Here is a 25,730-nt window from a genome sequence, read left to right on the forward strand (position 1 = left end):
AGTGAAGAAGTTATTTTGTGGTGGGCTAACTAAAATGCTGTAGTTACATTATAGGAAAAAAACTTTTTTCAAAGTTAGTCCTCAACTTCCTGTTCGCGTTCATTTCCATGCTCATGCCCGATACCGATGTCAACTTCTGTTCATAATAATGGTCATCTATTAAAATTAAACATCAAATATTATTTAGTAACATGCAACAAAACATAAATAAAAAAGGGGGAGGTAATCACCATAGAAGAATCTTATTCAAACTCATCTTTGTAATAGAATATCAAAAATCATGCAAAATAAATGCAAAATCATCATTATAATGGAATATGTTTATCAGCCTCATTAATAATGTATAATTTGATGATCCCAAAAGTATATAAACTTCGTGTATAAATGTGCATTTAAGGTTGGAACACAAATATTATACTTTAGAAAGAAATATCGTAATGTAAAACAAACTTTTGACGGTACCACATCTAAATAATCAGTTTAAGATCATACAGTCAGCCATTCAGCTAAGAAAGTTGATATAAGATAAAATATGATGATAATAATAATGATACTGTTAGTATAACTTCACTGTAGAGTAGTCAGTCTTGATGAAACCTGATCATGAATATTGTTATATGATGATTAATAAGAATGTGGTCCTTATTTCTCACTCAGTTTATAGAAGAGCAGCTTGTTAGTATACCATTGAGGCACAACCAAGGTGTTACCAGCAGCACTCAGGCTATAGATATCATCAAAACCAATACCACCACCTCTCATCTCTGATACTTTCTCACCTGTAATAAAATGATATGAAAATCTTAATTATTATAATTGTACAATCATCGCATCTATACTTATTATATACTTGTATGGATAATTACTATACAGAGAGTACATGACAACACTTTTATTAAAAATATAATGTAATTATTGTTTAAAATTATGTTATAAGTGATAGCAAACAAATTTGTTTCCACTTTGCTACAACTGGATAACTTGCAGGTTTGATTGGAGAAATAATCAATTTATCTGTAGGCCACCATTTAGTCAGAAAAAACTATAACTACCTTAATACAATTTAACTATAACTATGTTGATTAGTTTTAAAACAATTGATAAACTCGAGAGAATAGTTTTTCTGGAAGAAAGTCATCCGAAAGAGCCTCATCTTGCTAATAAGCAGTTGTAACGTCGAAAAGAAAAGCATAGTCTCCAAATTGTGGGTGGGCGTGGCTGAGTCATTTATTGTAGCAACAATCCCTAGCACACCTTTTACATGACAACTATATAGGTTACTGTATCATATATTTTTATAATTGTGCTATTGCTTTACATGACCCTTTTTTATGACGAATAGGCATAGGATGATGATCATATTTTCATAAGAATTTACTGTATTTTCACTAATTTATTCTACAATCGAAAATTTCTAAAATTAAACGAGCATCAAAACCAATGAAATGCTGATAAATCCAACAAGTTTTTATTGTCAGTTGTTAATTTTCATCACTACAGAGATGTTAAAGTTTATATTACGGTGTAAGTCAAGAATTGACTGTAACCTTTAAAGGTTGACTTGCAACAAAATTTACATTACAGTTATTTGGTATCAAAAAACTCACCATGTCTTACTCTGTTGTGTTGTAGGTGCAAAATATGTGGAAATGTGATTAAAAGCTCTTAAAAGCTCAAAAACGAAAAGCCGCCATATATTGGAATCTCTTTATTTCTCTGAAGTAGTTATGAAATTTATTTATTGTCTTGTCATGTGAAGTTCTCTTGTGAATTGAAAGCCAATAAAAAGCTCAATATAAAACTTATCATATAACTAGTTTATGACAAACACTTCGGGTTTTACCGAAGACACGGTATCAAATATAGATGCTCGCTACTTTACAGTTTTCTCTCGGTTTGGTCTAATCGGCAAGTCACAATCTGATCATGTGACTCAATACTTCGCGAATAATCTCTACAGCACTTTTCGATTATCACAAGTGACCAACAGGCTCGTCATGATTGTCAGACATTGATATGTACTCCTTGAAGCTAAGGCTAAAAAACTAAACAAATTTTTATGGTAAGTTATAAGATATCCCTGCTAAAAATAACAGCATTACAATGGCGAAAAAACAGACGCGTAAGAACAATAGACATGGCTTTATTTAATGCGTGAAGTACATGTATATTCGTGAAAATATTTCGACGAATAAGGTTGCATGAAAGTGTAAACACAAGCCATCTACCACAGCTACGTCATATTTGAGCCGTCTTGGAAAGAGAATCCAAACTACAGCGGTTTCGTGATGGCTGCAATTAACTGTTCGTTTTTGAGCTTTTAAGAGCTTGTAATCACATTTCCACATAATTTGCACCTACAACACAACAGAGCAAAACATGGTGAATCTTTTCATATCAAATAACTGTAATGTGAACTTTGTTGCAAATCCACCTTTAAGCAACAAGCTGGTACCTGGGCCCTGGCCTGCTTGCTCTATAAAATATTTCATTAGAGTTTCATTTGGACGTTTGCCAAATTTACTAGAAGAAAGTTGTCACATTTATTTTGTTTACTTGTGCAAACCTATATGTAGCATAAGATTAATCTCCAGATAGTAAATTATACATGAAATATCTAACATATGGGAGTACTTGTGAACTAATTATAAACAATCAACTACTTTCCATGTCTTTCACGTTGGAGAACAACCAAAGGAGAACTATCTCCATGATCATTTACTCAAGTTGTGTAAGTTTATAACATAATTTAATTTAATAATAAATATCATAAATGAAGTGATGATGTACTTAAAATTAGTTGTAACTGAATTGCTAAAAATTTTCTAAATTTTTAATCAATTTTCGTGAAAAAAGCTCTAAATTACTCTCATTACTAAATTATGAAATACTTGTAAGAACTGATCCTGACAGAACCACTTAATAACCACTTTATATTATTGAAGCCAACATGAAACTCTCAATAAATGTTACTAACCAGCACCTCATACATACAACTTACCTGTAGCATAGCTGAGTGTGTAGATGATACTGCTGTTCTCTGCAGCTACCAGTATGTAGTCTCCATAGCATACCAAACCTAGTGGACAATCAGGATGGGTGAAAGTCCACATGACATTCCCAGTGGTAATGTTCAATCTGAAGACTTTTTTTTTCTCATAGTCAGCAATGATGACATCATCACCATGTCCAGCGCATATCGAGACCTGATTATTACACAAAAGGGGGCAGCTGATGTTACGCAGTGTTTTACCAGTGAGAGAATAAATAGTCTCTTGTTAGGAGGATCAGCAACCACTACATTACCTGCTGCTACAGTCAGCATGCTACAGTAACAGTTATGGTAAGGGTGCTGCCAGGTTGTGATCACTTTCCCTGACAGATCATAGACACTTACTGTGAGAGGTTCACTATCAGACAATATGTATAGTCTGTTATCATGGAGACTGATGGACTCAACACGACCAGGAGTAGAGATGAATGAGTCGTGCAGCTTGTAGTTGCTATCAATTCTACTGACTGTATCATTACACAATCCTACATATGTAACTCCTTCATGCTGACATACTGATAAAGGATAAGATGGTAGTTTTATGGATTTGAGTAGAGTTATAGACTTTGGAGGAGGGGATAAAGGAAGTTGTGGTTGTTGAGGAACTACAGGGTGCAGGTTACTGTTAACTACTATGTCACCAGCTGAAACAATCTTCAACTCAATCTTACGCTTTTCACCTGAAACATTAATAATATAATAACATAATGACATGCATATAAGGTGTAACAATATATTTGTATGCAAGCAGCACAGCACAACATCCTAGAAAAAAGTCAAGAAAAATTACTTACTCATTTAATTTAGATATTTTGGACTTAATTACTCATTGGGTAAAATCATCTGTGAGAGAAATAAAAAAGTTTAACATATTAAATTGTGTAATATGAAAACAGTAAGAATAAAAATACAGTCTTTTATCAACTGACTAAAATTTAGAGGTTGTAAATGTTTTGAAGTGATAAATATGAGAGTTATTTAAATAAAGATACTGTAACAGTGTTTCTATGATATTTTAGCCTGAGAGCAGATCATGCATGTAGAGACATGCTAAAATTTACTAGCTCAGCGTACAAATATTTTAACAGTGTGTATAATATGTCTAATTTAGCCTGAGATTATAGCTTGCATGTAAATGAGACTGTACAATTTTAACCAGCTCTGCGCGCAAAGATACTGTAACAGTTTATATTTAGGTAATATCATAGCCTGAGAGTAGAGTGTCCATATACCTGCATTTCCATTGTGATTATCATTTGTATTAACTTCCAAACAAATATGGCATAAATTGTAAAGATTTGTTGATTTTTGAAAGATGGGAGAAAAAATATCATCTTTTTTATCATATATTTCTATTTAATTAATTAGTATGCAAATAGGCTAATTATTGTTTTTCTTCTAGTAGTCAGAGTTGACTCATCCCTTGTCCTACATTATTTTTAACCCCAGAACAATTTACTGCATTAATTTCACTTGTCACGTTGAGCTTGTGTAGCTAACATGTCTTTCAACACAGTGCACCTTCAGAGCAATTACTAAAGATCGCTTCTTCACTTGTAAACATAACAATTCAACTCTAGACTTATCTTTAAAGGCTGACTTGCAACAAAATTCACATTACAGTTATTTGGTATCAAAAGATTCACCATGTCTCACTCTGTTGTGTTTTAGGTGCGAAATATGTAGAAAGGTGATTACAAGCTTTTAAAAGCTCAAAAACGAACAGAAAATCGCAGCCACCGCCGCAGTTTGGATTCCCTTTCCAAAACGGCTCAAATGGGATGTAGTTGTGAGAGATGGTTTCTGTTTACACTTTCTTGCAGCCTCATTCGTCGAAATATTTTCACAAATATACTTCACGCATTTAATTAGACTATGTCTATTGTTCTTATGCGTCTGTTTTATCGTCATTGTATTGCTGTCATTTTTAGCACTGATATATTATAACTTACCGTAAAAAATTGTTAAACTTTTTAACCTTAGCTCGAAGGAGTACATATCATTGTCTGATAATCATGATGAGCCTGTTGGTCACCTGTGATAATCAAAAAATGCTGCAAAAATTATTTGCGAAGTATTGGGTCAGATGATCAGATTACGTCTTGATAATTGAATAATGCCGAAACAAAACTGTAAAGTAGCGAGCATCTATATTTGATATGGGGTCTTTGGTGAAACCCGAAGTGTTTGTCATAAACTAGCACTACGATAAGTTTTATATTGAGCTTTGTATTGGCCTTTCAATTCACGTGAGAACATACGTGACAAGAAGATAACCAAAATTCGTGGTTATGTCATTGAAATAAAGATATTCCAATCTACGGCGGCTTTTCGTTTTTGAGCTTTTAGGAGCTTGTAGTCACATTTCCACATATTTGGCACATACTACACAACAGAGTTGGGCATGGTGAACCTTTTGATACCAAATTACTGTAATGTGAATTTTGTTGCAAGTCAACTTTTAACATAAATAATATGGTAGAAGTCTTAGTATAGACTATAACTTTTACCATTTATTTTGATTATTTTAATATACCTGTTTGCCTTAGTTCGAGTTGTCCTCCCAATTCCAGTTTAGGCAACTCCTCCACAATAAATTTGTTCATCTGTTCCTTCAGCTCCTTGAATCCTCTCACAATGTCATCCTACATGTCCAATGTATTAAAAACTGTTATAACCTTGACATAGACTAACAGCATGTGTATAAGCTATTGTGAGAAAGCTAGAAATGTGGTTTATAGCAAAGAACACAATGTTTAGGTATAAAGCCAATTAGCATTCGTGCATGTTAAAAAAGGCTAAACTGTTTATTCAGAAAACTTATCCACTTCCTTTTGATTTCACATAACTGAACTGATTTTTCTTGATGATTTACACACATAAATATGTCCAATGGTATTATATTATAACTTTCTGTAGCCTATTAAAACTGTGTATATGCGTCACAATCTCAGAAACCACGGTTAAGTCGCAAATCCCGAATTCGAGTTATCCGACTTTGAAGCTGCACTAACTGAATTTATAAAATCGGTAACGATTTTTGCAACATGTGCCTCTAGACCAATCGAAGAGTGACATTTCTGAATTTGAAGTCAGTTCAGCCAATGCAAGTGTCCAAACCTTGAAAAAATAACTTGAAACCGTTGCTTCGCTAAACAGGAAGCACTGAAAAATGGTGTTCGATAGAAGTATAATCGATTTTTTTGCCGGTTTTTAAGATAACTCTAACATTTTGGACACTTTTAATGAGTACTTTGGTATTCCTGATGTCGGAAGCAGTGAACGTAACGGGAATGACGATGATATTTTTGAATCACAATGATTAGAATATTAAAATGTTTAATTATAAGAATAATTATTCGATTTTACCAGATCGAAGTATATGGTGTCCAATGGTGTGCAAATGTGACTGTTATCATTTTTCAAAAAAAGCTTTGGTGATACTATGGCTGTGCCCGGAATCGTGATGCTGCCAAGCCATTTTAAACACCTGAAAAATTATTAATAAGTAATACATTTTGTGATAGATATACAGCTATTTCTATGACAGCTAGATAAAATCTGTTTCAATTTTTAAATTCAGGAACATTTTTGTATATAAATCAGGGCTGTCAATTCTCCCAGATTCTGCAGGACCCTGCCGGAAGTTAAATTACCTTCCCGCAAAAATAAAATCCAGCGGTATACTCCCGGATTTATGTTTTGTGCTCTAGTATAAACTACCGAGCCATTTATCTATCAGCTATCTATCATTTATCTATCGCTATAGCGTTAACACGATGCATGTAATCTAATGATAACAAAAGACTCGCTGTATCGCCAAAAACACTTTTTTATGACTTCGTGCATAGAATTATCGTTTGGTAACTTTATGGCCTTTGAACTAGGCACTCGAATATTTCAGAACATTTGTTTTTCGTAGGCTTACGAGCCACCTAGGTCCAAGCAAAAGTTCATATGTATAGCCATTTGGGTGGGCTGTTCCCACAGTTTTGAAATTCTCTCGTTTCGATGTCGCGAGATACGATCCACCATTCAGTCATGTCCAAAAAACTCAAGTACGCATCAAAAGTTTAACCGGAATGAACCAAATAATGGCCCTTCATTGCATCAAGCACTAAGGGTAGTTAGGATGTATCGTCCTGTCATTGTACCTGCTGCTTTGAAACAGAGTTGAAAGCTGACCTACTCAAAAGTGTTAAAAGTCAGCCAAAACCTACAACTTGAAACATCAAGGAGCAGCAGCTACCTCATCTCAAATCAGTGAAGACCCAAATGTACATAGAGATGATGCAGCATCCCCGTCTAATTACCAAATTCATTTACAGTAAAAATTTGAGAGTTGTATGTTTACGTTATGTTCATCACCACGGGTATGATACAATGTTTTTTTTCAGAACAAAAATGTAGAACATTAAGTTCGTAAAAGTCGCCTATGATTTGTTTTTATATTTTGGTAGTTCACTTAGGCATAATTTTAGAGCTGTAATACCATGTTTACCTGTTTAGGTCTCTATTTAAAAATGTTCGGCTAGTGCGAGGCTATAGAGGCTAATTTCTCCCTCATTTGCGTAGCACCAAGTTGACAGGTCTGATATACATTAATACAGAAATCTAATAAATCTCACAACATCTTGATATTGGTTGCTTTGACATTTTGACTTGTAAACAAAATTGTGCATTGGTTTTCGATTCTCAAACTTTAATACCAGTTTTCTCAAAACTATGTTTTCGCACTAATGGTAAACATGCATTCAGTTTATTGACCATAAAATCTGCTGTTTTTGAGCTAGAAGAAAAAATCCTTTTGCAAATAACTCTGAGAATTTCTTCATTTTTATAGTGTTGATAACTGTGAATCTCAGACAATCGACTTAACCATGGCTTCTGAGATGATGACATATTTACCAATTACAAAAAATGTAAACGATATATATGATGATAGAAATTATATGTTTCAAAACCATATTTTTATTTAAAATGTACAACATATAAAATTCTTACTTTTAAACTTTCTATCTGAAAATTTTTTTTATGCAAATTAAATGAAATATGAAAAAAATACAAAAGGGAGTTCACAGAAGTGTGTGTATAAAAGAGGTTACTGTTGCAGCAGAAGCTCATTGTATTCAAAGTTTTGATGAACGATATTTGTACCTTTTGGTACAAACGTAAAAGTGATATTGTAAAGGACTCTACCAGCCCTTTACTTTCTAAAAGAGCCATCAAATAATCCAACAGACCAAGCGTTTATTCAATAAAGTATCTATTCAATAAAACATATATTTGAACGTCACCTCTATTTGAATGTCACCTCTATTTGATGGCCACTATGAGAGAAGAGTTGAAAAGTAGGGCACCACCTTCTGTTTGAACCCCACCTCCACCTTACCACCAGTTTAACTCTTTTGCTACCGCATTAAATTCTGACCGATTAATTATTCTGCCCAAATTGATTCAAAAAGATTTTTGAAAAAAATGATGTACCTCTTGTATTTAAGCAACATCTTGAGAATAAATACACATATATTGTTTTACTGTAAAAAGCATCTTATTCAGAAAAGAACTTTCTACAAGATAAGTATAAAATTGTTTAGTATATCCTACTCTTGTAGTTTTTCTAGCTTTGAACAAACACGTTGTGTTTCTTATTGCCATGAGAAGAACGATCTGGTTTTGCTGTTTTGAAAAATAATTAGAAATGGAGTTGTTGAGCCAAAAATTTTTCTAATAATTGCACGTGAGTGGCAGCAAGGTTGTTTCGTTGGAAACAGAATTTGATTAGCCTAGTTAATGTGTACATTTCATAATGAAAAGAAAAGTGAAACCCTATTGATAAGCCGATACACCAGCTTACGGTCTCTACTTATATTACTGCGCTAGCCGATACATCGACTTGCTGTAGCGGAAGAGTTAAACGCCAGTCTGATCTTTATGAACACATAAAATTGAGTGATGATTAAAAAAGTGCCCACAAAATCGTATTTATATAGTTACATATAATATAATTTTTATATATAAACTAGTGGGTTTGTCTTTTCTCAAGTATCGGGTGATAGAAAGTTTGAGCAATTCGATTTGGTGGGTTCGGGTTTGGACTGGCGAGTTCGGGTTTTGTTACACGGATCCATTCAGTAAAATGAACAAAAACTCAGTCTATGGCGCCGTGCGCTCTTGACTTTTTAACAACCTGCCTGTTAAAGTTTCGAGTACAAATTTCAGTAGATAAATTAGTAAAAAAGAATAGATAAATTGATTAAAACCATAATTGCTTTGTAAACTTTAAGATATGTCTAATGTTTAGAAAATTAAAACATAAAATCCATATCAAGAAACCTGATACTCGAAAAACCTGTTGGGCAAAAAGTACTCGTGCCCAGCACTAATAGAGACTAGTTTTGATGGATAGCTTCTAGTGGAACAGTAGCCTTTTTATAAACATACACTTCTATGCAAGAATTATGAAAATTAATTCTACATATTCAGGATTTATATTTTCTTTACTCAGCTCGTATTAGTTGTATCACTGAATGATCTTTTATTGAAATCATAGCAAAAGCAACTTAAATTAGCCATTTCTTGCTAATTGTATTGCAATTGCAACGAAACCTTTTTATAGCTGTTTTATTTTTCCTAATCTATTTGACCTGCACGAAACATTTTCTTGATGATATGAGGAAACATAAGTGTTAAGGTTGTTTGACAAAGTTTAAAAGCCTTTACAGTTATTTTTTTATCTCTTCTAATTTATTTCAGTTACCCAAAACACCTTTCTCATGATATGCAGTTTAAAAGGTAGAATGGCAAATGTTGTTATATGTTAAATACATATCAATTTTTGGAAAAAAAAACCTTTTTATTACTCAGGCAACCCCGGGTAGCCCAGCTAGTCAAAAATAAATCGTTTTTTCCATAACAATCAAATCTCTTGTTGTCCAACGTCAGAGCTTTTGGAATTTTTTTAACTTTGAAAGGCACCCAATGAAAATAACTAATGACTGTCTCAGGTAAATAATTCCTTGTTTAACACAGTTTTGATACTTTGAATTGCATGTATATAAAAACGGTTTAAATTTTTGATGGTAGATGAACGAATAATTTAGGTTAAAAATTATGTTTGGCGAGTGAAACATTTACGTGTTGCATTTCTGCTAATAGCCGCGTCTAAAGGTTTTGCCAAAAAAAAACATATTTGAACGCTAATACCAACTAGTTCAGCAGTGTAGAAGAAAAGTTGAGGTCAGAAGATACTGTGGAAAGCATTGGACAGCCAGGAAACGTTCATTCTATCGAAAGCAACAATCACAGCAATCTGAGCAAACTATGCAATTATTTTTGTTTTACAAACATTAATTTTCCTTTCTGCTTGTAATATTATTATGCTTTGTGTATGTCACCGGTTCATGATTATATATTTGTAGGATATGATGGTTTATCATTATACAACTTAAAAACTAGCAGATTTATAGCCTATTATTTGATAGCAGCATTACATTCATCCCATCGAACAATTGATCGACGGTCGTAACCCCTAATAACTTGCACATATAAAGCTAGTTTTGGTTGCAAACTTTAGCAAACATATCAATAAGTGCAATGAAACTTTATGCAATGTTGGTAAATATCTATACAAAATAAAAAAATGTTTTCAAAAAGAATGAAATAAAATTTGAAAGCTCTAACAAATTGCAAAGCAGGACACAGGCTTTAACCCTTTCGATGCTGTGCACACATTTATGCAATTTTTTATGGTCGACTGCTGTAGACGCATTTTTGCGACTTTCTCCGCAATTGCAAAGTAAGTTCATTTTATTAGTCGCTGACAACATAACCCACAGTCTTTGGGACTTTTATGATATTAAAAAACTTGTTTCAAGATATATCTATAAAATTAGCCTAAGCTAACGAAGCAATTTAAAACGTTTGTTTGAGAACTACTAACCTAAAATTGAACAATTTTTGTGTAAGTTTTGCTAAGTACCATGCGGGTCAGAAGACGGGTAAATACTTATGTTGGTGAGGCTATAGCCAACTCAGATTAAAATTTTTGCTATTATACATATAATTAAAGTACCAGCAGAGACTCTGATAGTGGTGAAAGTAATAGTTTTGTACGAGTAAGTAACATTGTGGAGGATCGTCTTAGCTTCGTAGCGATCGCTTACCATAGCTTTATCATTGCACAAAATATAGATACATTGAATTCTTTGCATAACAGTTAGTTAAATGTTGAAAAAATAAAATATGTTACAAGAATGTTCTAGATAGAGTTCGAAATTAGAAGAATATCATACCCTATCCTGAAGCAATATCGGCATTTTTGGTAACATGGCTGGCACTAACCGATAGCTAAATTTGTACATGGATGGCAGTGAAAGATTTAATATTATTGCAGGTTAATTGTAAGCAACACATATCAACTGGTAGAGATATTTCTCAGTTTTTCAATGCATCTTTTCAGGAGATCTTTGAGAAATTCGTGGTAAGCTAGCAGAGTTACTGCATCCCAAAAGGTTTAATATCACTCCACTAAAGATGAGGGCAAAATATAGGCATCATTCGTTTTAGCTGTAAAAAAATGCAAACATTTATCTTCCCAAAATTCTGACGAGCCATTGGCAAAATACAATTCCAGCCTTTATTTCAATTCCACCCCCACTATTATAGTTTTATTATAGATATTCATATATTTACATACTGGGGGAGAATGTTTGATTTTAGTCTCCAACATTTCTCTGTGATTTCTGAGACTTCTCCACTTGTCAAGGACAACATCCTCCAGAAAGTCAGTAATCTGTACTTTAGACTTCTGTCTGTTCTCAAGCACCTTCTTCTCTATTTCATCATACTGCTCCTTCAGTGAGTTTATCTACAGTTATAGTCAACTCTCATACAAAACAAGAATATAAACATTACTGATGAATGTTTCTCTTTATATGAAAAGTTGCAAACTCACTTTCTGCTCAGGCAGTTGACAGGTACATTGAGTTAGTTTTAATCTGAATAAAATACATTATTTTGCTTCCTACCTACTCTCTGCATTTTGCTCAGTCAGTTTAGAGTTTTAACCCTTTGGCTGGGGAAACGACCAAAATGTTATTTACCGGTTGCATGGGGAAACGACATTTATGGGGCTTTCGGTAGACGTTTATAAAGCTGTCGCCTAGTAACGTTAATAAAGGACATGAACACTATTAAGTTTTAAATATCATCAACAATATATCGGTCAATGATTTACAATATGAAACAATTATCTGATAGGCTTTGCTTTGTGCTAAAGGCTGAACAAATCGCACTTACTTGGAAAATAATAAAAGTTGGAAAAACCAGTCAACATCGGCTCGACGTTCAACACGGTAAAATAAAAAATTGATTGATCCAGTGATAAGCATAAGCATAATTTTCATAATAATCTGCTCAATAATTATGATGCATTATTGTTATGGTCACCTTGATAATACCAACCGTATGTACAGTGGTAACTATAACATCACAATTGAATATATAATTATGATGCATTATTGTTATGGTGACCTTGATAATACCAACCGTATGCACAGTTGTAACTATAGCATCACAATTGAATATATAATTATGATGCATTATTGTTATGGTGACCTTGATAATACCAACCGTATGTTAACTAATGAACTAATGTTAACATACGGTTAATGATGTTAACCGTATGGTAACTATAGCATCACAATTGATTATATAATTATGATGCATTATTGTTATGGTGACCTTGATAATACTAACCGTATGTACAGTGGTAACTATAGCATCACAATTGAATATATAATTATGATGCATTATTGTAATGGACACCTTGATAATACCAACCGTATGCACAGTGGTAACTATAGCATCACAATTGAATATATAATTTTGATGTTGTAATTATCGTCACTAAAAATATAGAGTTAAATTACCCAATTAATTCTATGAATTAATTTAAGGTTTAATTTACTGTGTGAGATGGTATGTTAATAAGGTTCAGGGAATGGGTACGATCTTTCAAAATTTCTTTAAGATGATTGATTGGTGCGGATGTCAGAGTGTTGATGTACTATACTGAATTTCACAGACATGAGTTTTAGTCTCGTCACAGACTATATTTTAACCTAACATTAAACAAAGAGTTAGGCAGACATTAAACAGAGAGCTAGGCAGACATTAAACAGAGAGTTAGGCAGACATTAAACAGAGAGTTAGGCAGACACTAAACAAAGAGTTAGGCAGACATTAAACAGATAGTTAGACCGACATTAAACAGAGACTTATGCAGACATTAAACAGAGAGTTAGGCAGACATTAAACAAAGAGTTAGGCAGACATTAAACAGAGAGTTAGGCAGACATTAAACAGATAGGCAGACATTAAACAGAGAGTTAGGCATACATTAAACAGAGAAGCAGACATTAAACAGATAGTCAGGCAGACATTGCACTTTTGGGTATAGAAAAAAAAGTAAAAAAATAAAGTTTTTGCTTCATTTTATTTTAGACAGAACAGAAAGTTTTGGTTGTTTTTAATTTGGCTAATAGACCATGACTTCTATAAAAATTAAAAAAATGAATTTAATTTGCTATTGTATGTAGATGCGCATTCAATTACATCATTGTACAATTACCATAGCTATTGACCATGAGCTAAGTTAAACTGAAAGAAATTAAGAAAATCGCTTGATACAAACAAGTACAGCTTGTTTTGTCAAAATTTGTTGAAACAAACCAATAGTACTACAGCTACTGTACGGCCACTTGATGTAAAAGTTAAGTCTAGGTTTTTTCCCTTTGAAAGTAGTAAAGACGTGAGTTGGGAGACAGTCTTCAAATTTCATAATCTTTAGTTAGACTTCAAATTTTCCAACATTAAAGTTCAAGGTCAGCACACGCCATAAAAAGTCAATATTTTAGATGTATGATGTGAGACAACCATACTTCAGCTAGCTGTTCTTCTCTTGAAATAGAGAAAAGTTCATAATGAAACTTCTGTATTGAACCAGCTCTTAATTACTAATAATTATTATAGATCTATGACTATTCTAGATCGATGTATAACATAGGAAACAAATACAGTCAAACATGGATAACTCGAACTTCAAGGGACCGAGCAAAAGTGTTCGAATTATCAGAGCGTTCAAGTTATCAGAGCACTGTCACAAGTCCATATATTTACTTATTTATTAGTAGATACATGTACATATACAAACTATAATATAAATCAAAAGCACAAATGGCTTGTTTCAAATTAAATGCTTCTAATGTAAAGTTTAAAACGTTTTCATGAAAAAGTATAGAGATTTTTCTATCACTTGAGATTGGTTTGTTGTTTGAGGTGATGTTATTGCCAGGACGTTTTTCAGATTGACATTGGCAAAACTTGATCGTTGTTGAAATGCTCAAAAGAAAAGACATTTTTTTCTTTTGGGGTTTTACCCACGATCAATTTTGCCGTTTTTTCTTGAGGTTTATGCAGATTACCTTACTTTACCTGGGATTCGTTAAGAGCAACACTCCGAGGCAGTTCAATTAGAAGTTTTATGAGGTTTTACGGTACATTCTATATCGCTCACGCTTTTTTAATAGATACTTATTGAATGTACACACGTATTCTGTGTTTAGGTCAAACGATGAACAGTTTTTTGTAGCTCAGACAACGTATACGATTAATTACAACATTTTTTAAGACGTTTTAAACATTCAACATTCCGACGTTGATTCAACACGGAATCAACGTCGGAAAACTATTCATCATGGGCTAGCCGTGTCACGCACTCAAGGATTTTCGCCACGCACATACAAAACAACATGCGATTTTTGTTTTGTATGTGCGTGGCGAAAATCCTTGCGCGCGTGACCCGGCTAGCCCGTGCTATTCATCGTATTGCAGTATAAATCAAATTTCACCAAACTTTTAGAAAAGTCGTTGACAAAAATATTTTGCCGATGGTGGTAATAACGACGCTTATGAATTACGAAAAGATGAAGTTTACCTCTATGGCTTTGAATAAAGTGATTTTCTAAAGCGATAACAACCGTTTCGGTAGCCGTTGGGCAAAAATACAGTTCGAATTAACAGTGTTGAGTTCGAGTTATCTATAGCAATTTATCATTACGTGGGAACGGACCAAAGGAAATGTTCGAATTAACCATGTATTCGAGCTATCCGTGGACGAGTTATCCATGTTTGACTGTATTATTGAGTTGAAAATGCAAATAAAAAGGTGCAGAAAATAATTAAACACAAACATAGACTGAGCTGATTCCCTACCTGCTCATCTCTCTTCTTATAAATCATATTTAGCATATCTTTGGTCTGACTGTCATATTCAGAGACCATCTTAGATATTTGCTTGAACAGCACTTCAAACTGCTCATCTCTATCTGAACTCTCAGCAGATATCGTGCCTGTAAGAAGGGCTGAAGCCAGGTCCTCTAATGGAAGCAGAGAATGAGTAGAACCTAAATAAAAAATAACTTTACATAAAACAATGACTCATTAAAAATAATGACTGTGGTGATTAGTAGAAACATTTAGGCAGTTATTGATGCATTACTAGTATTAATTGCAAACAAAATGAAAAATACAAAATACTCATGCTCGACTCAAAAGCAGAGACATTGATACAACTTGAACATGTTACACTGACAAAAGTATAGCTGATAATATCATCATGAGTCAATTGATGTTATGAGACATCACACTAAAACTAATATCTTGTCTTTAACCAATCTAATATGTTTGGAGACCTACACGCACACACCTACAATAACCCCACGTACCACTGTCACAGGTTGGCAGGTTAGGAACACACTTCAGACAGCTGAGCACATAGCAGACTCCACACCCAAGTACATATTGTTGGTCTTTATGCTTGGGGCAGCTACTGACTTTAGCTTTTTGTTGTTGAGACAGGTACTGTAGTATTGTTATCTTGTTATGTTCATCCATCGTGTCACCATGGGACTGAAATATAAAAGCAGTGCAATACTGTGACTTTTGACTAATATTTCATATTTTTAATTTCAGAACATTTCAAAACATGTTATCGGTAAAAAACATATATAATAATAATAGAGATAGTTTAGAGCATAATCATATCAGGATGGTTTTAAAAAAAGAATAATGATTAGGGACACAGACAGTTCTCAATTTGACAACACTCAACTGCTAGTTATTTAGCCTAAAGATTTAGCTTAGTTACTTAGACTAAAGTACATGTATGTTGTCTTGCTGTATGCCATACTGGCTTAGTAAGTTATCATTTCAAAACAATAAACCAATTACAGCTTCAATAGTTAAATTGGGTCGCGATCACAGAAACCAAGGTTAAGTCGCAAATCCCGTAGTTGAGTTATGCGACTTTAAAGTTACACTAACTGAATTCATAATATTGGTAATGATTTTTGTAGCACGTGCAAATGGACTAATCAAAGAGTGATCTTTTTGAATCTGAATTCAGTTTAGATAATAAAAGTATTTAACCCCTGGGTAAAGCATTAAAACCGTTGCTATGCTAAACATGAATTACTGGAAAATGGTGTCCGATAAAGGTAATCGTTTCTTTTTTTGCCAATTTTGAAAATAATTCTGACAATTTGGACACTTATAATGAGTACTTTGGTATTCCAACTGATGTCAAAAGCAGTGAGTAAAAGGAATGAAAATTATATTTCCTTAACGATTATTACAAGATTATTACCATATTTAATTATAAGGATAATTATTCAATTTTATAAGATCTAATTATAAGAATAGTCATTCGAATTTACAAGATCGAAGTATATAATGACTGATGCGCAACATGCTACTGTTATTATTTTTTTAACCTTTTGTTGATCATACTACGGCTGTGCCCAAATTCGCGGTACTGCCAAGCCGTTTTTAAATTCTGCAAAGTTAAGAAATACATTTTCTTATAGATTTACAGCTATTTCTATGACAACCAGCTAAAATCTGTTTAGAGTTTTAAACTCAGCGTAATGTTTTAGATATGAATACAGAAATCTAGATGAATATCACAACTTGTTGATATTGGTTGCTATGATGCTTTGAAATGTAAAAATAATTGTGCATTGGTTGTCGTTTCTCCAACTTTCCCACCAGTTTTTTTCGGAACTATGTTTTAGCACTGATGGTGAACATGTATTCAGTTTATTGACCATAATATTTGTTGTAATTAAGCTAGAATCAAGATTTGTTTCGCAAAATAACTGTGAGAATTTTTTCCTTCTGCTAGTATAGATAACTCTAAATCTTATAATCCCGACTTAACGATGGTTTCTGCGATCATGACACAATTATCATTGTTTTAAACATGAGGAGCCTTAAATGGCCGTAAAACCCACAATAGACCAAAGTCACCATAGTTGATATTACCAAGTATTAAAGATTACAGCACATCCACATTCTAAGTTTTTTTAAGAAACAGTAGAGCTGTTCGATGTCTACCTGCACTATGCATTCAATTTCAGAGTTGTTTTCTCCTGAAAACTAAAAGAAACCTAATAAAGTAATACTTCAACATACGAGTGCTCCAAAGTACAAGAAACTTGAGATACGAGCCAGCTTTTAGGCAAGTTTTAGCACTAACATACAAACCATGTTTGAGATACGAGCACGGGAGTAAGTTGCCAAGTATGCCGGAGGTTTTTTATGAGAACAGCATCTCTCCATATTTTTAACTGCTCAGGTTATACTTTTGTACCGTGTTTTTGTGCGATTTTCAGTGCAGAATTAAAAGTACTCTGCGTTGACCCAAAGTTTGCCGGTAAAATGAAAGATAATGCAAAGCAAAAGCGAATGATAACAGTTGATATTAAATGAAAAATTATTGAAAAATATGCAAAATGTGTATGCGTGATTGAGCTAGCTCAGCAATATGACAGAAATAGATCCACAATTATCAAACCGAAGGATTATATTCAGGGCATTTAGTTCGCAAAAGGACTGGCCATAGTTTCTAAACGGCGCAGCGATCTTTTTGGCCGCTGATGGAGAGACTGCTCAGGCATTGGATAAGCAATTGGCCGGTGACAGCGTAACTGAAACGATGCTATATGGAAAAGGCCGGTGCTATCTAGCAAAACTATAAAAATAGACATTCGGACAAGTTGGCTAGGGGTCGTGCATTAACCTTTTGTGACAACACCTGTGTTCGTCCTAATCACAACACGTTGAAAGGGCGACAAAAGCAAACGTCTTTATATAGGATTATCTTAAAATGGCCGGCTAGTCGTGAAACTGAAACAAAGGAAAAATTGTTCACTAGCGAGGAACTTCAAACTACGAACGCCGAAGAACTTTTAATTACGTTAAGTTAAAAATGAAAGTTTGCTCTTAGGTTTGATTCTACGTTTGTCTTTTAAGACGTTGATAAAATCTAAATTTATCAAAGTCAACTGTTGTTATGAAGAATAACTTATATCTCCCTTTCTGGCAAATGCTAGCGTTAGCTGCTAGTGTATGTATTTAATTTTACATTTTAATTAATCACATTTCCTTGCATTATTTTTTAATTGTTGCTTTTTGAAAGCATTTGGGAAATTAGGACAATAACCAACATGTTCTTTCTGTTACAACATCTTGTTTTGAGTGTTTCATTTGGATTTTTTATAGTATGAAAACCAATCAATATATATTTAATGGTTCTATATATAAATAAATTGCACCAACATGCGAGTAAATTAACATACGAGCTCAGTCTCGGAACGCATTAAGCTTGTAAGTCAAAGTATGACTGTATTCAATTGTTACTTAGGTTTACTCATATTGGCATCATGAACCGCATCGAACCGAGAGTTGTATATTTATTAATAAAAAGTAAACTAATAATTAATATTTGCAAAAAATGTTTAAGTAATGGTGAACATTTTAATTATATTAATTAACCAACCCAATTTGAAAAATTTTATCCTCTTTAAAATTTAATGAATCAACATCAAATTGATTACGTAATTTAAGAACAATTGAATGACTATAAATATAAAAAATACAATATACTCAGGACAAATACAATCAATGAACATTAATACCATAATAATATATTACAAATATAAGTTTCTTAACTACAAAACATCGCATGTGTTTATTTGGCAAGAATCAAGACTACTGCTACAATTTAGATTAAAAAAACTCTAAACACATTTGCTGACCGATCAATGCTCTAACGAAAAATTGCTTACAAAACTGCTGCGTGGGCATGCGCAAACACTGAATCGAACCGTGATGTAAAATTTGGTTTATACGCAGTTGTCTTCTCCTTCTGAATCGATGAACCGAGAGAGAACAACTATCAAAAACCGAATGCACTGGAATCTTTATCCAGCACTAAGAAACAGTATTGGTTTGGGAAAAAAGTCCAACCTATAACATAAATAAGCGTAACATTTTTTCCTGACGAGAAAGTAAGTTTTTATGGCAGTTTTATAGTACTTTCACATTGTACCTTTTTGTAATTGGATCATTCTATAAGGAGTTTGATTACCAACATCAGATCAATTTTTATTAATAATTTACACGAGCAACTTCATACAGAACGAGAGATGACAACCTATTCAAATGATGATCTTACAGATCTGAAAAGGAAACACTCGTACCTCCAAATGGGCAGGGCAGAACTTCTTACAACAGTAAGTACAATAACTGATAGCTTTCTGTCTTGGTAAGCTCTTCTTTAGACAAACATCACAGAGTGTCTTGTATGTACCCAAGTCATAAGATGGTAGATTGGCTGGTGGCATCTCAAACACTTGGCTGCAAAGAATTAGCCATAAATGATAAACTATTTGCTACATGAGCCATACAGTGCTAGATGATGCATTCTATGAGTCATTCTATGATGGGCGTGTCTTTTTCTAAGCTTGCATGTCGGTAGTAGATCAATCTATCATTCTGCACCTGTAAAGGGCAGAGTGGGGAGGTTTTATTACCAAAATTAAACCTGGAATAGCTAAAATGTAGACATGACTACATCATTGGATTAAGAGTCTGGTCTCTGTTTTTCTTAAATACCATTAGAGACAAACATACATATTATAACATACAGGAATATTAATGTCTTTAAACTGAACAATATATTTCTAACATAAAGATAAACTTGCACAAAATTTTGGTGGATTTTATCAGAAATTATCGGCATGTTTTTTATCATCTACAATAGTTATTTATGTTTCAGGTGAAATGACAGCAATAATATTTCACAATTAAAATCGACGAAAGTTGATCACCGTAAAATGCTAAGATAGAGTGAGAGTGTAATTATGACGTACATAAGTGCAAAGAGACTGACAGAATAGAGCCTTGTAACTCTGAAACTTGAGTAACTCTAAACAGTGTAGACGATGGCAATGGCAATGAATTTCAGTTGATTTTAATTTTTAGTTGAAGTTAGACGAGATACAGACGGATGACAGACGGACGAAATACTGATGACAGACGAACACTGACATATATATTAGTAAGTATTATTTAGAGGGAATACAGCTATTAACGAGGAAGTAATACATGATTTTCGTCCCTCTGAAATGTTATTAACTGTTCAGATTCTGCTATAACATGATATGCCTGCTTACACAGACCATACATGCTGCATGAAATACATGAAATGGTATGGGCATTATAGAGCAACTTTTTTAACTTACTAAACCCAGCAAAGGACAATTTTGTACAATGTAGTATAAACACTTGAAAAGTCAGCAGTGTAAGCTGATCAATATTATCACCCCCAATACTAAAGTACAGCTGCAGTACATATGCAGTTTCAGATTTTGAAGAATGTACATGTGCAGTGCACATAAATTGCTAGGTTCCCTTTCATGTGCATCATGGAAGTAAATCTCCAGTGGATCTCAGGAAGAAATTTGTAGCAAGAATGCAGTTCTAGTAGCAATAGGTTTCAGCTGCGCATTGGAAAGCTGTAACTGGTTGCAAAGTTACTGTATGCTGCGCTGCAATGGTGCAATGCAGTTTTAATGCATCACAACCCTGGCTATGTGCACTATTATATAATCTTAGTTTAACTAACAAATAGTAAAACTCACCCACATCCAGTGTTTCCACATAGCAGCAGGTGTTTGCTCTCATAGTAGGTGGTCAAACAGGTCATACAGTGAACATGACTGCATGGTAGTACTTTGGGGTTGATAATCGTGTCACTTTTGCGACAGCAAAATTCACACTCAACATCCGCTACAACCTCAGCCATTATAATCTAGAAATTAAATGTACATGTCTGAGATTCATTGTACTGCATTCAGTATATAGAAGTACAGAATCATGGCTGAAACTTACAGGTGCAATCTATAACAACATTTGTGAAAGCATTTGGTTTGAACCAATTACAAAGTTAGATGCACTTTCAAACTTTGAGTGGCATTCCATAGCCTAGCAAGCAGCATTAGGAAACAATTAGTAAATTACATTATTTATTACACAAATGTATTACGTCTGGCTGCAAATAACTTGCCAGTGTAGCGATGAACTCTATTCCGTAGCATGGAAGTTATCAAGATATTATAAATCATAACATCATAATCTGGAGAGGCATGTATCTCTCTCTTAGCAATGAGTTATTTAAATTATTTGTAAATTTGGTTGAACCGATACATGAGAGACTTGTACCCCTAAAATATTGTTCACATGTTTGTCCACTTTTATCAATCACAAGCAATGTAAACTTCACACCACATCAGTAGGCCTATTATGGAATCAATTTTATTATGTTATGTAATTGGCACTGTAAAACTCATGTCAGGCATCTCCTGCCATTCCTCTCACCAATTTAAGCGTATTCCATTGCAACCATCACTATGGTGAATGGCTATTGGAACGAGCCCTCTATCAGAGACATAGAATGTTTTTGTTCATTTAATCTAGGTGGTATAATAATTGTTTAGTCCTTACATAAGTTTCTCTTGTCAGACAGCAACCAACAGATAAATATATAAACATTAGATGGAAATCATTAGTAGTTTATGGTGTATGTAATATACATGTACAGAAACTGAAATAGTTTTTTTATAGATTTGACTAGCGGTGATGAATTTTGATAAAAGAATAAAGGTGATACTAATAGTGTGTGTATTAGAATACATGATTATTACACTGTTGTTAGGACTCTCTACTTACTGGATTAATAATATGCATATGATCGAATATTCAACTGTTATGGATTAATATATTTCAGCTTTCGTAAGCGACAAGGAAGTTAGCCTAAGTATATTGTGGAATAGATTATTGCTTTTATTATTGCAAACTGATAACAATAATGACTAGATAATGTTGAATATGCATGTATTTTTAGGAATGTATTTGGTTTCAGCTATATTCAAATATAATATTTTCAAAGATGTGACTTGCTTATTTCATCTACTAACAACTTTTCAGTTTGAATAGCATATGATAACTTTGCTGATACAAAGGCTTCGATGAACTAGGTTTACCTGACGACCTACATAATTACCATAAACTGGCAGAATTGTAGTGGGTGCTCAAATGTTTACACAACATTTAGAAAAATTAATAGGACAAATTTTAATTACCTTCTTTGAGACATTTGTAGCCATATATAAATAGCTAAGCTAAAAGTGTCATTCTATCAATCATGAGGAAATACGTAATTAAACTTATGCTGAGACAGCCACATATGACTCGACTTTCTCCGCAATGGCCAATTTGAATAAGAGAAAAAGAGACAGGCTGTCTTCCTACATACATCATTTCGGGCAAGTCTTTGCACATCTTTTTATTCTGGGCGTTTTAAGCAGCAATAAACTTTATTCAATTTCAAAGCAATCTTTTATCTCAACAGTGCAGTTTATTGTCTGTAATTTCAGGCTGTGAGACAATTAATAACTTTTAATATCAAATTCTCTTTATGGGTCAAAGCAGTACTAACTCAAGTTATATAGTGCATCTCACCTACATTATTTATCATTGTCTGTAATGTCAGGCTGTATGAAGAAGGATTAGAAGATAAAAATATCACCATAAAATATTTTATTAATTGCTACTAAATTAATAACTAAATAAATGCTGTACTATAAAATTCTTTGTTTATTAACTAAATAAAAACAAGAAAATACTTGTAATCAAACAATCAAGAACTAGATAAAGATAGAATAGAATTACTAGCTATTAAATAAAAACTCATTCATTGAAGCATTTGTGACATTTCGTGAAACTGTTTTTGTGGTAATCAATTTTGTAAAAAACAATGTTGCTTCATTTTAAACTTTCTGAGTGCTAAGTTTAGTAATAAATTGTTTAAACACACGTGTTTGTAACACACGTGTTTGTAAGAGTTCACACGGTAATGATTTTTAGTCGCAGTTGAATGGGAACAAAATATTAATTGTGATCCAGCCCGTTGACGCATTGTTAGCGATATAAACACTTCATTACGGTATATATTGCTCAATTAGTTATACAAATTTATTGTAAAAAAAAACAAGATACGCAGCTTTTTGAATTGCAGTTTTTCTTTCATGTGGAAAAACTGCAGACATATCTTAAAATTGATGAAAGCGTCGTCTATTTTCCTCGCAGTAAGTAAGTGAATAAATAAGCTTATTCTTTAATAAGACATCGGGGTAAAAAGTATTGTTGTTAGGCATTAAGTTATGCCAATTTTCCGATGCAAACTGCATCATTTCTGTTAAATTCGTCAAAATCAGGTAAAAGCCTAAATATCTGCTTACCGAATGTGTAATAGCTCTAAGATACCACCAGCTGCGTTACGAACGGGATTGTTGCGTTGCCAGGCAATCAAGCGGAACCTCAGCCTTAGCGCATTGTTTTAAAAATATTGGAATTACGGTTACGCTGCTGTACTTTGTCAAATGCGCTTGCAATTTAAGGTGTTGTTCAAGCGAAGCGCATTAGAAAACGCGCAAGTAGGCGTGGCGCGCAATTCCGATGTTGTTTACCAGGATAAGGAGCTACGCTTGATAGGGCTAATTATTATGCTGGGCTGTTTGTACCACCTACAGACCAGGCATAATAATAATAACAGCTTCACTACATTGTAAATGAAGTAATGCCTTTAATCCTTACATCCCACAAATAACTTACCAATTATGACAATAAATGTTATTACGCCGCGCTAGTTATCGGCTGTAACAGGATACAGACTGTCTACAAGACACGAGATGCGGTACTGTCAGAAATCAGCCTTTCAAAATGATATACGTGAGAACCTATATTTCCCACAAAAACATGAACTACTATGCCCTTTGATGACAACAATGCCTGCAGAAAGGAGATTCGATTACCTATTCATTTTAGACACAACACACCGGACAGCCCAAAAGGATGTCAGCTGCTAACTGGACTGGAAAATCACAAATTCCTGTACCTCACCATAATTTATACATTGGTTTATACTCTCTTTCAGATTCAACGTATCAAAATATTGCATGCGCATTGTACAAACATACGTGATAATAGAACAGCTATCCAATCTTGCAAAGAGACTATACAGAGTAGAGGGGAGCCTTTATGCATATGTCTTGGAGTTACAACAAAAGGTTGAGTATGTCCGATATACAAAAATCGTATTGTTTAAGCTTAGATGTTAATTTTTGTATTTCATGCCTTCTACTTTATGTTAATTTTAATTTTTGGGATTTACGCTAATTAAGTTTGACTTTATACGAGCATTGTCAGTGGTCTTCTGAACCCTCAAACTCATGAAAAACAGTCATTTTATTATGTCTCCACGAGACTCCTTTCAATCATTGAATTTCCTAAAGAGCTGGTTTCTAGCGGTAAACAGACTCTCTGCAAATTAAGCTTTAATGAGTTTTCAAAGCTAAAATAGGTTTTTCCAATGTGAGGTTCAGAGAAACCAAAATAATGAAGCAATATATATACACCAAGTTTTTTTTGTATTTCTTAGAATAAAAAAAGGAGATAGAGACAATTATGTAAACTTTACACTTTGCAATATGACTTCGAAGTTGAACAGATATTTTGAGGAACTTTGAAGTTTGACAAATTAATGTTTACCGAAATTATGGGCTTCTTCAAAAATTAAGGTGATAGGTTACCACAGCAAAGGTGTTGCCCTATGCTTAGTCAGCATTTGCACATAGCTTCCAAAAATCTGACAAGAAGTCCATAAATAGCTGCTATTCTCAAACGAACTGTATAAAAAAGAGCCTCTGAAAGTAATTATATAAGTGAAAATATGGTCGAAGATGCCAAACGGGTGAAATATTGCAACCCTTTTACTGCTACTTACTGTTTTTTACTCTTTTCTCTGCTGGGAGAAATGTCATTTGGTCGAGTACTACTACTACAGTAATATGCTTTGAGGACATTTTTGATCGCTATCATTTTGACTGAACATATATTATATACATGTACTACAAAATATTTGGAGAATTTTTTAAAATTTTGCTGAGTGTATGAAATGTAAACGTTTTGAATATTTTTAAATATACATTATACTGACAGTATATAATTATTTTGATATGATAATGAGCACGAAATTAGAAATTGCATACCAAATGTGCAGCTAATGTCCCAAAAGAGGCAAAACGGGGGTAATGGTAATTATGGAGAGCAACACAAAAACATGATTATATTCATTTGTACAAGTTTCATTTTATAAAACTTATTCTTTAGTTATATTTAAAATAGTTTTTATATATAATTGTATTTTGTTTGT

At 33.4% G+C, this 25,730-nt stretch overlaps 1 protein-coding gene across 1 annotated transcript; it reads right to left on the bottom strand.

Moving 5' to 3' along the window:
• Nucleotides 1–642: 642 nt before the first annotated feature.
• LOC137402282 (uncharacterized) lies at nt 643–21,263 on the bottom strand. Its single transcript, XM_068088776.1, has 9 exons — nt 21,100–21,263; nt 19,657–19,813; nt 15,841–16,024; nt 15,329–15,519; nt 11,751–11,921; nt 5,589–5,697; nt 3,398–3,732; nt 3,002–3,206; nt 643–779 (listed from the first exon to the last, which is right to left on the bottom strand). Exons 1-9 carry the CDS (start codon nt 21,261–21,263, stop codon nt 643–645), a joined length of 1,653 nt encoding a protein of 550 aa, XP_067944877.1.
• Nucleotides 21,264–25,730: the final 4,467 nt, after the last annotated feature.

The sequence above is a fragment of the Watersipora subatra genome, chromosome 8 (genome assembly GCF_963576615.1).
Source record: "Watersipora subatra chromosome 8, tzWatSuba1.1, whole genome shotgun sequence".
Lineage (NCBI taxonomy): Eukaryota > Metazoa > Bryozoa > Gymnolaemata > Cheilostomatida > Watersiporidae > Watersipora > Watersipora subatra.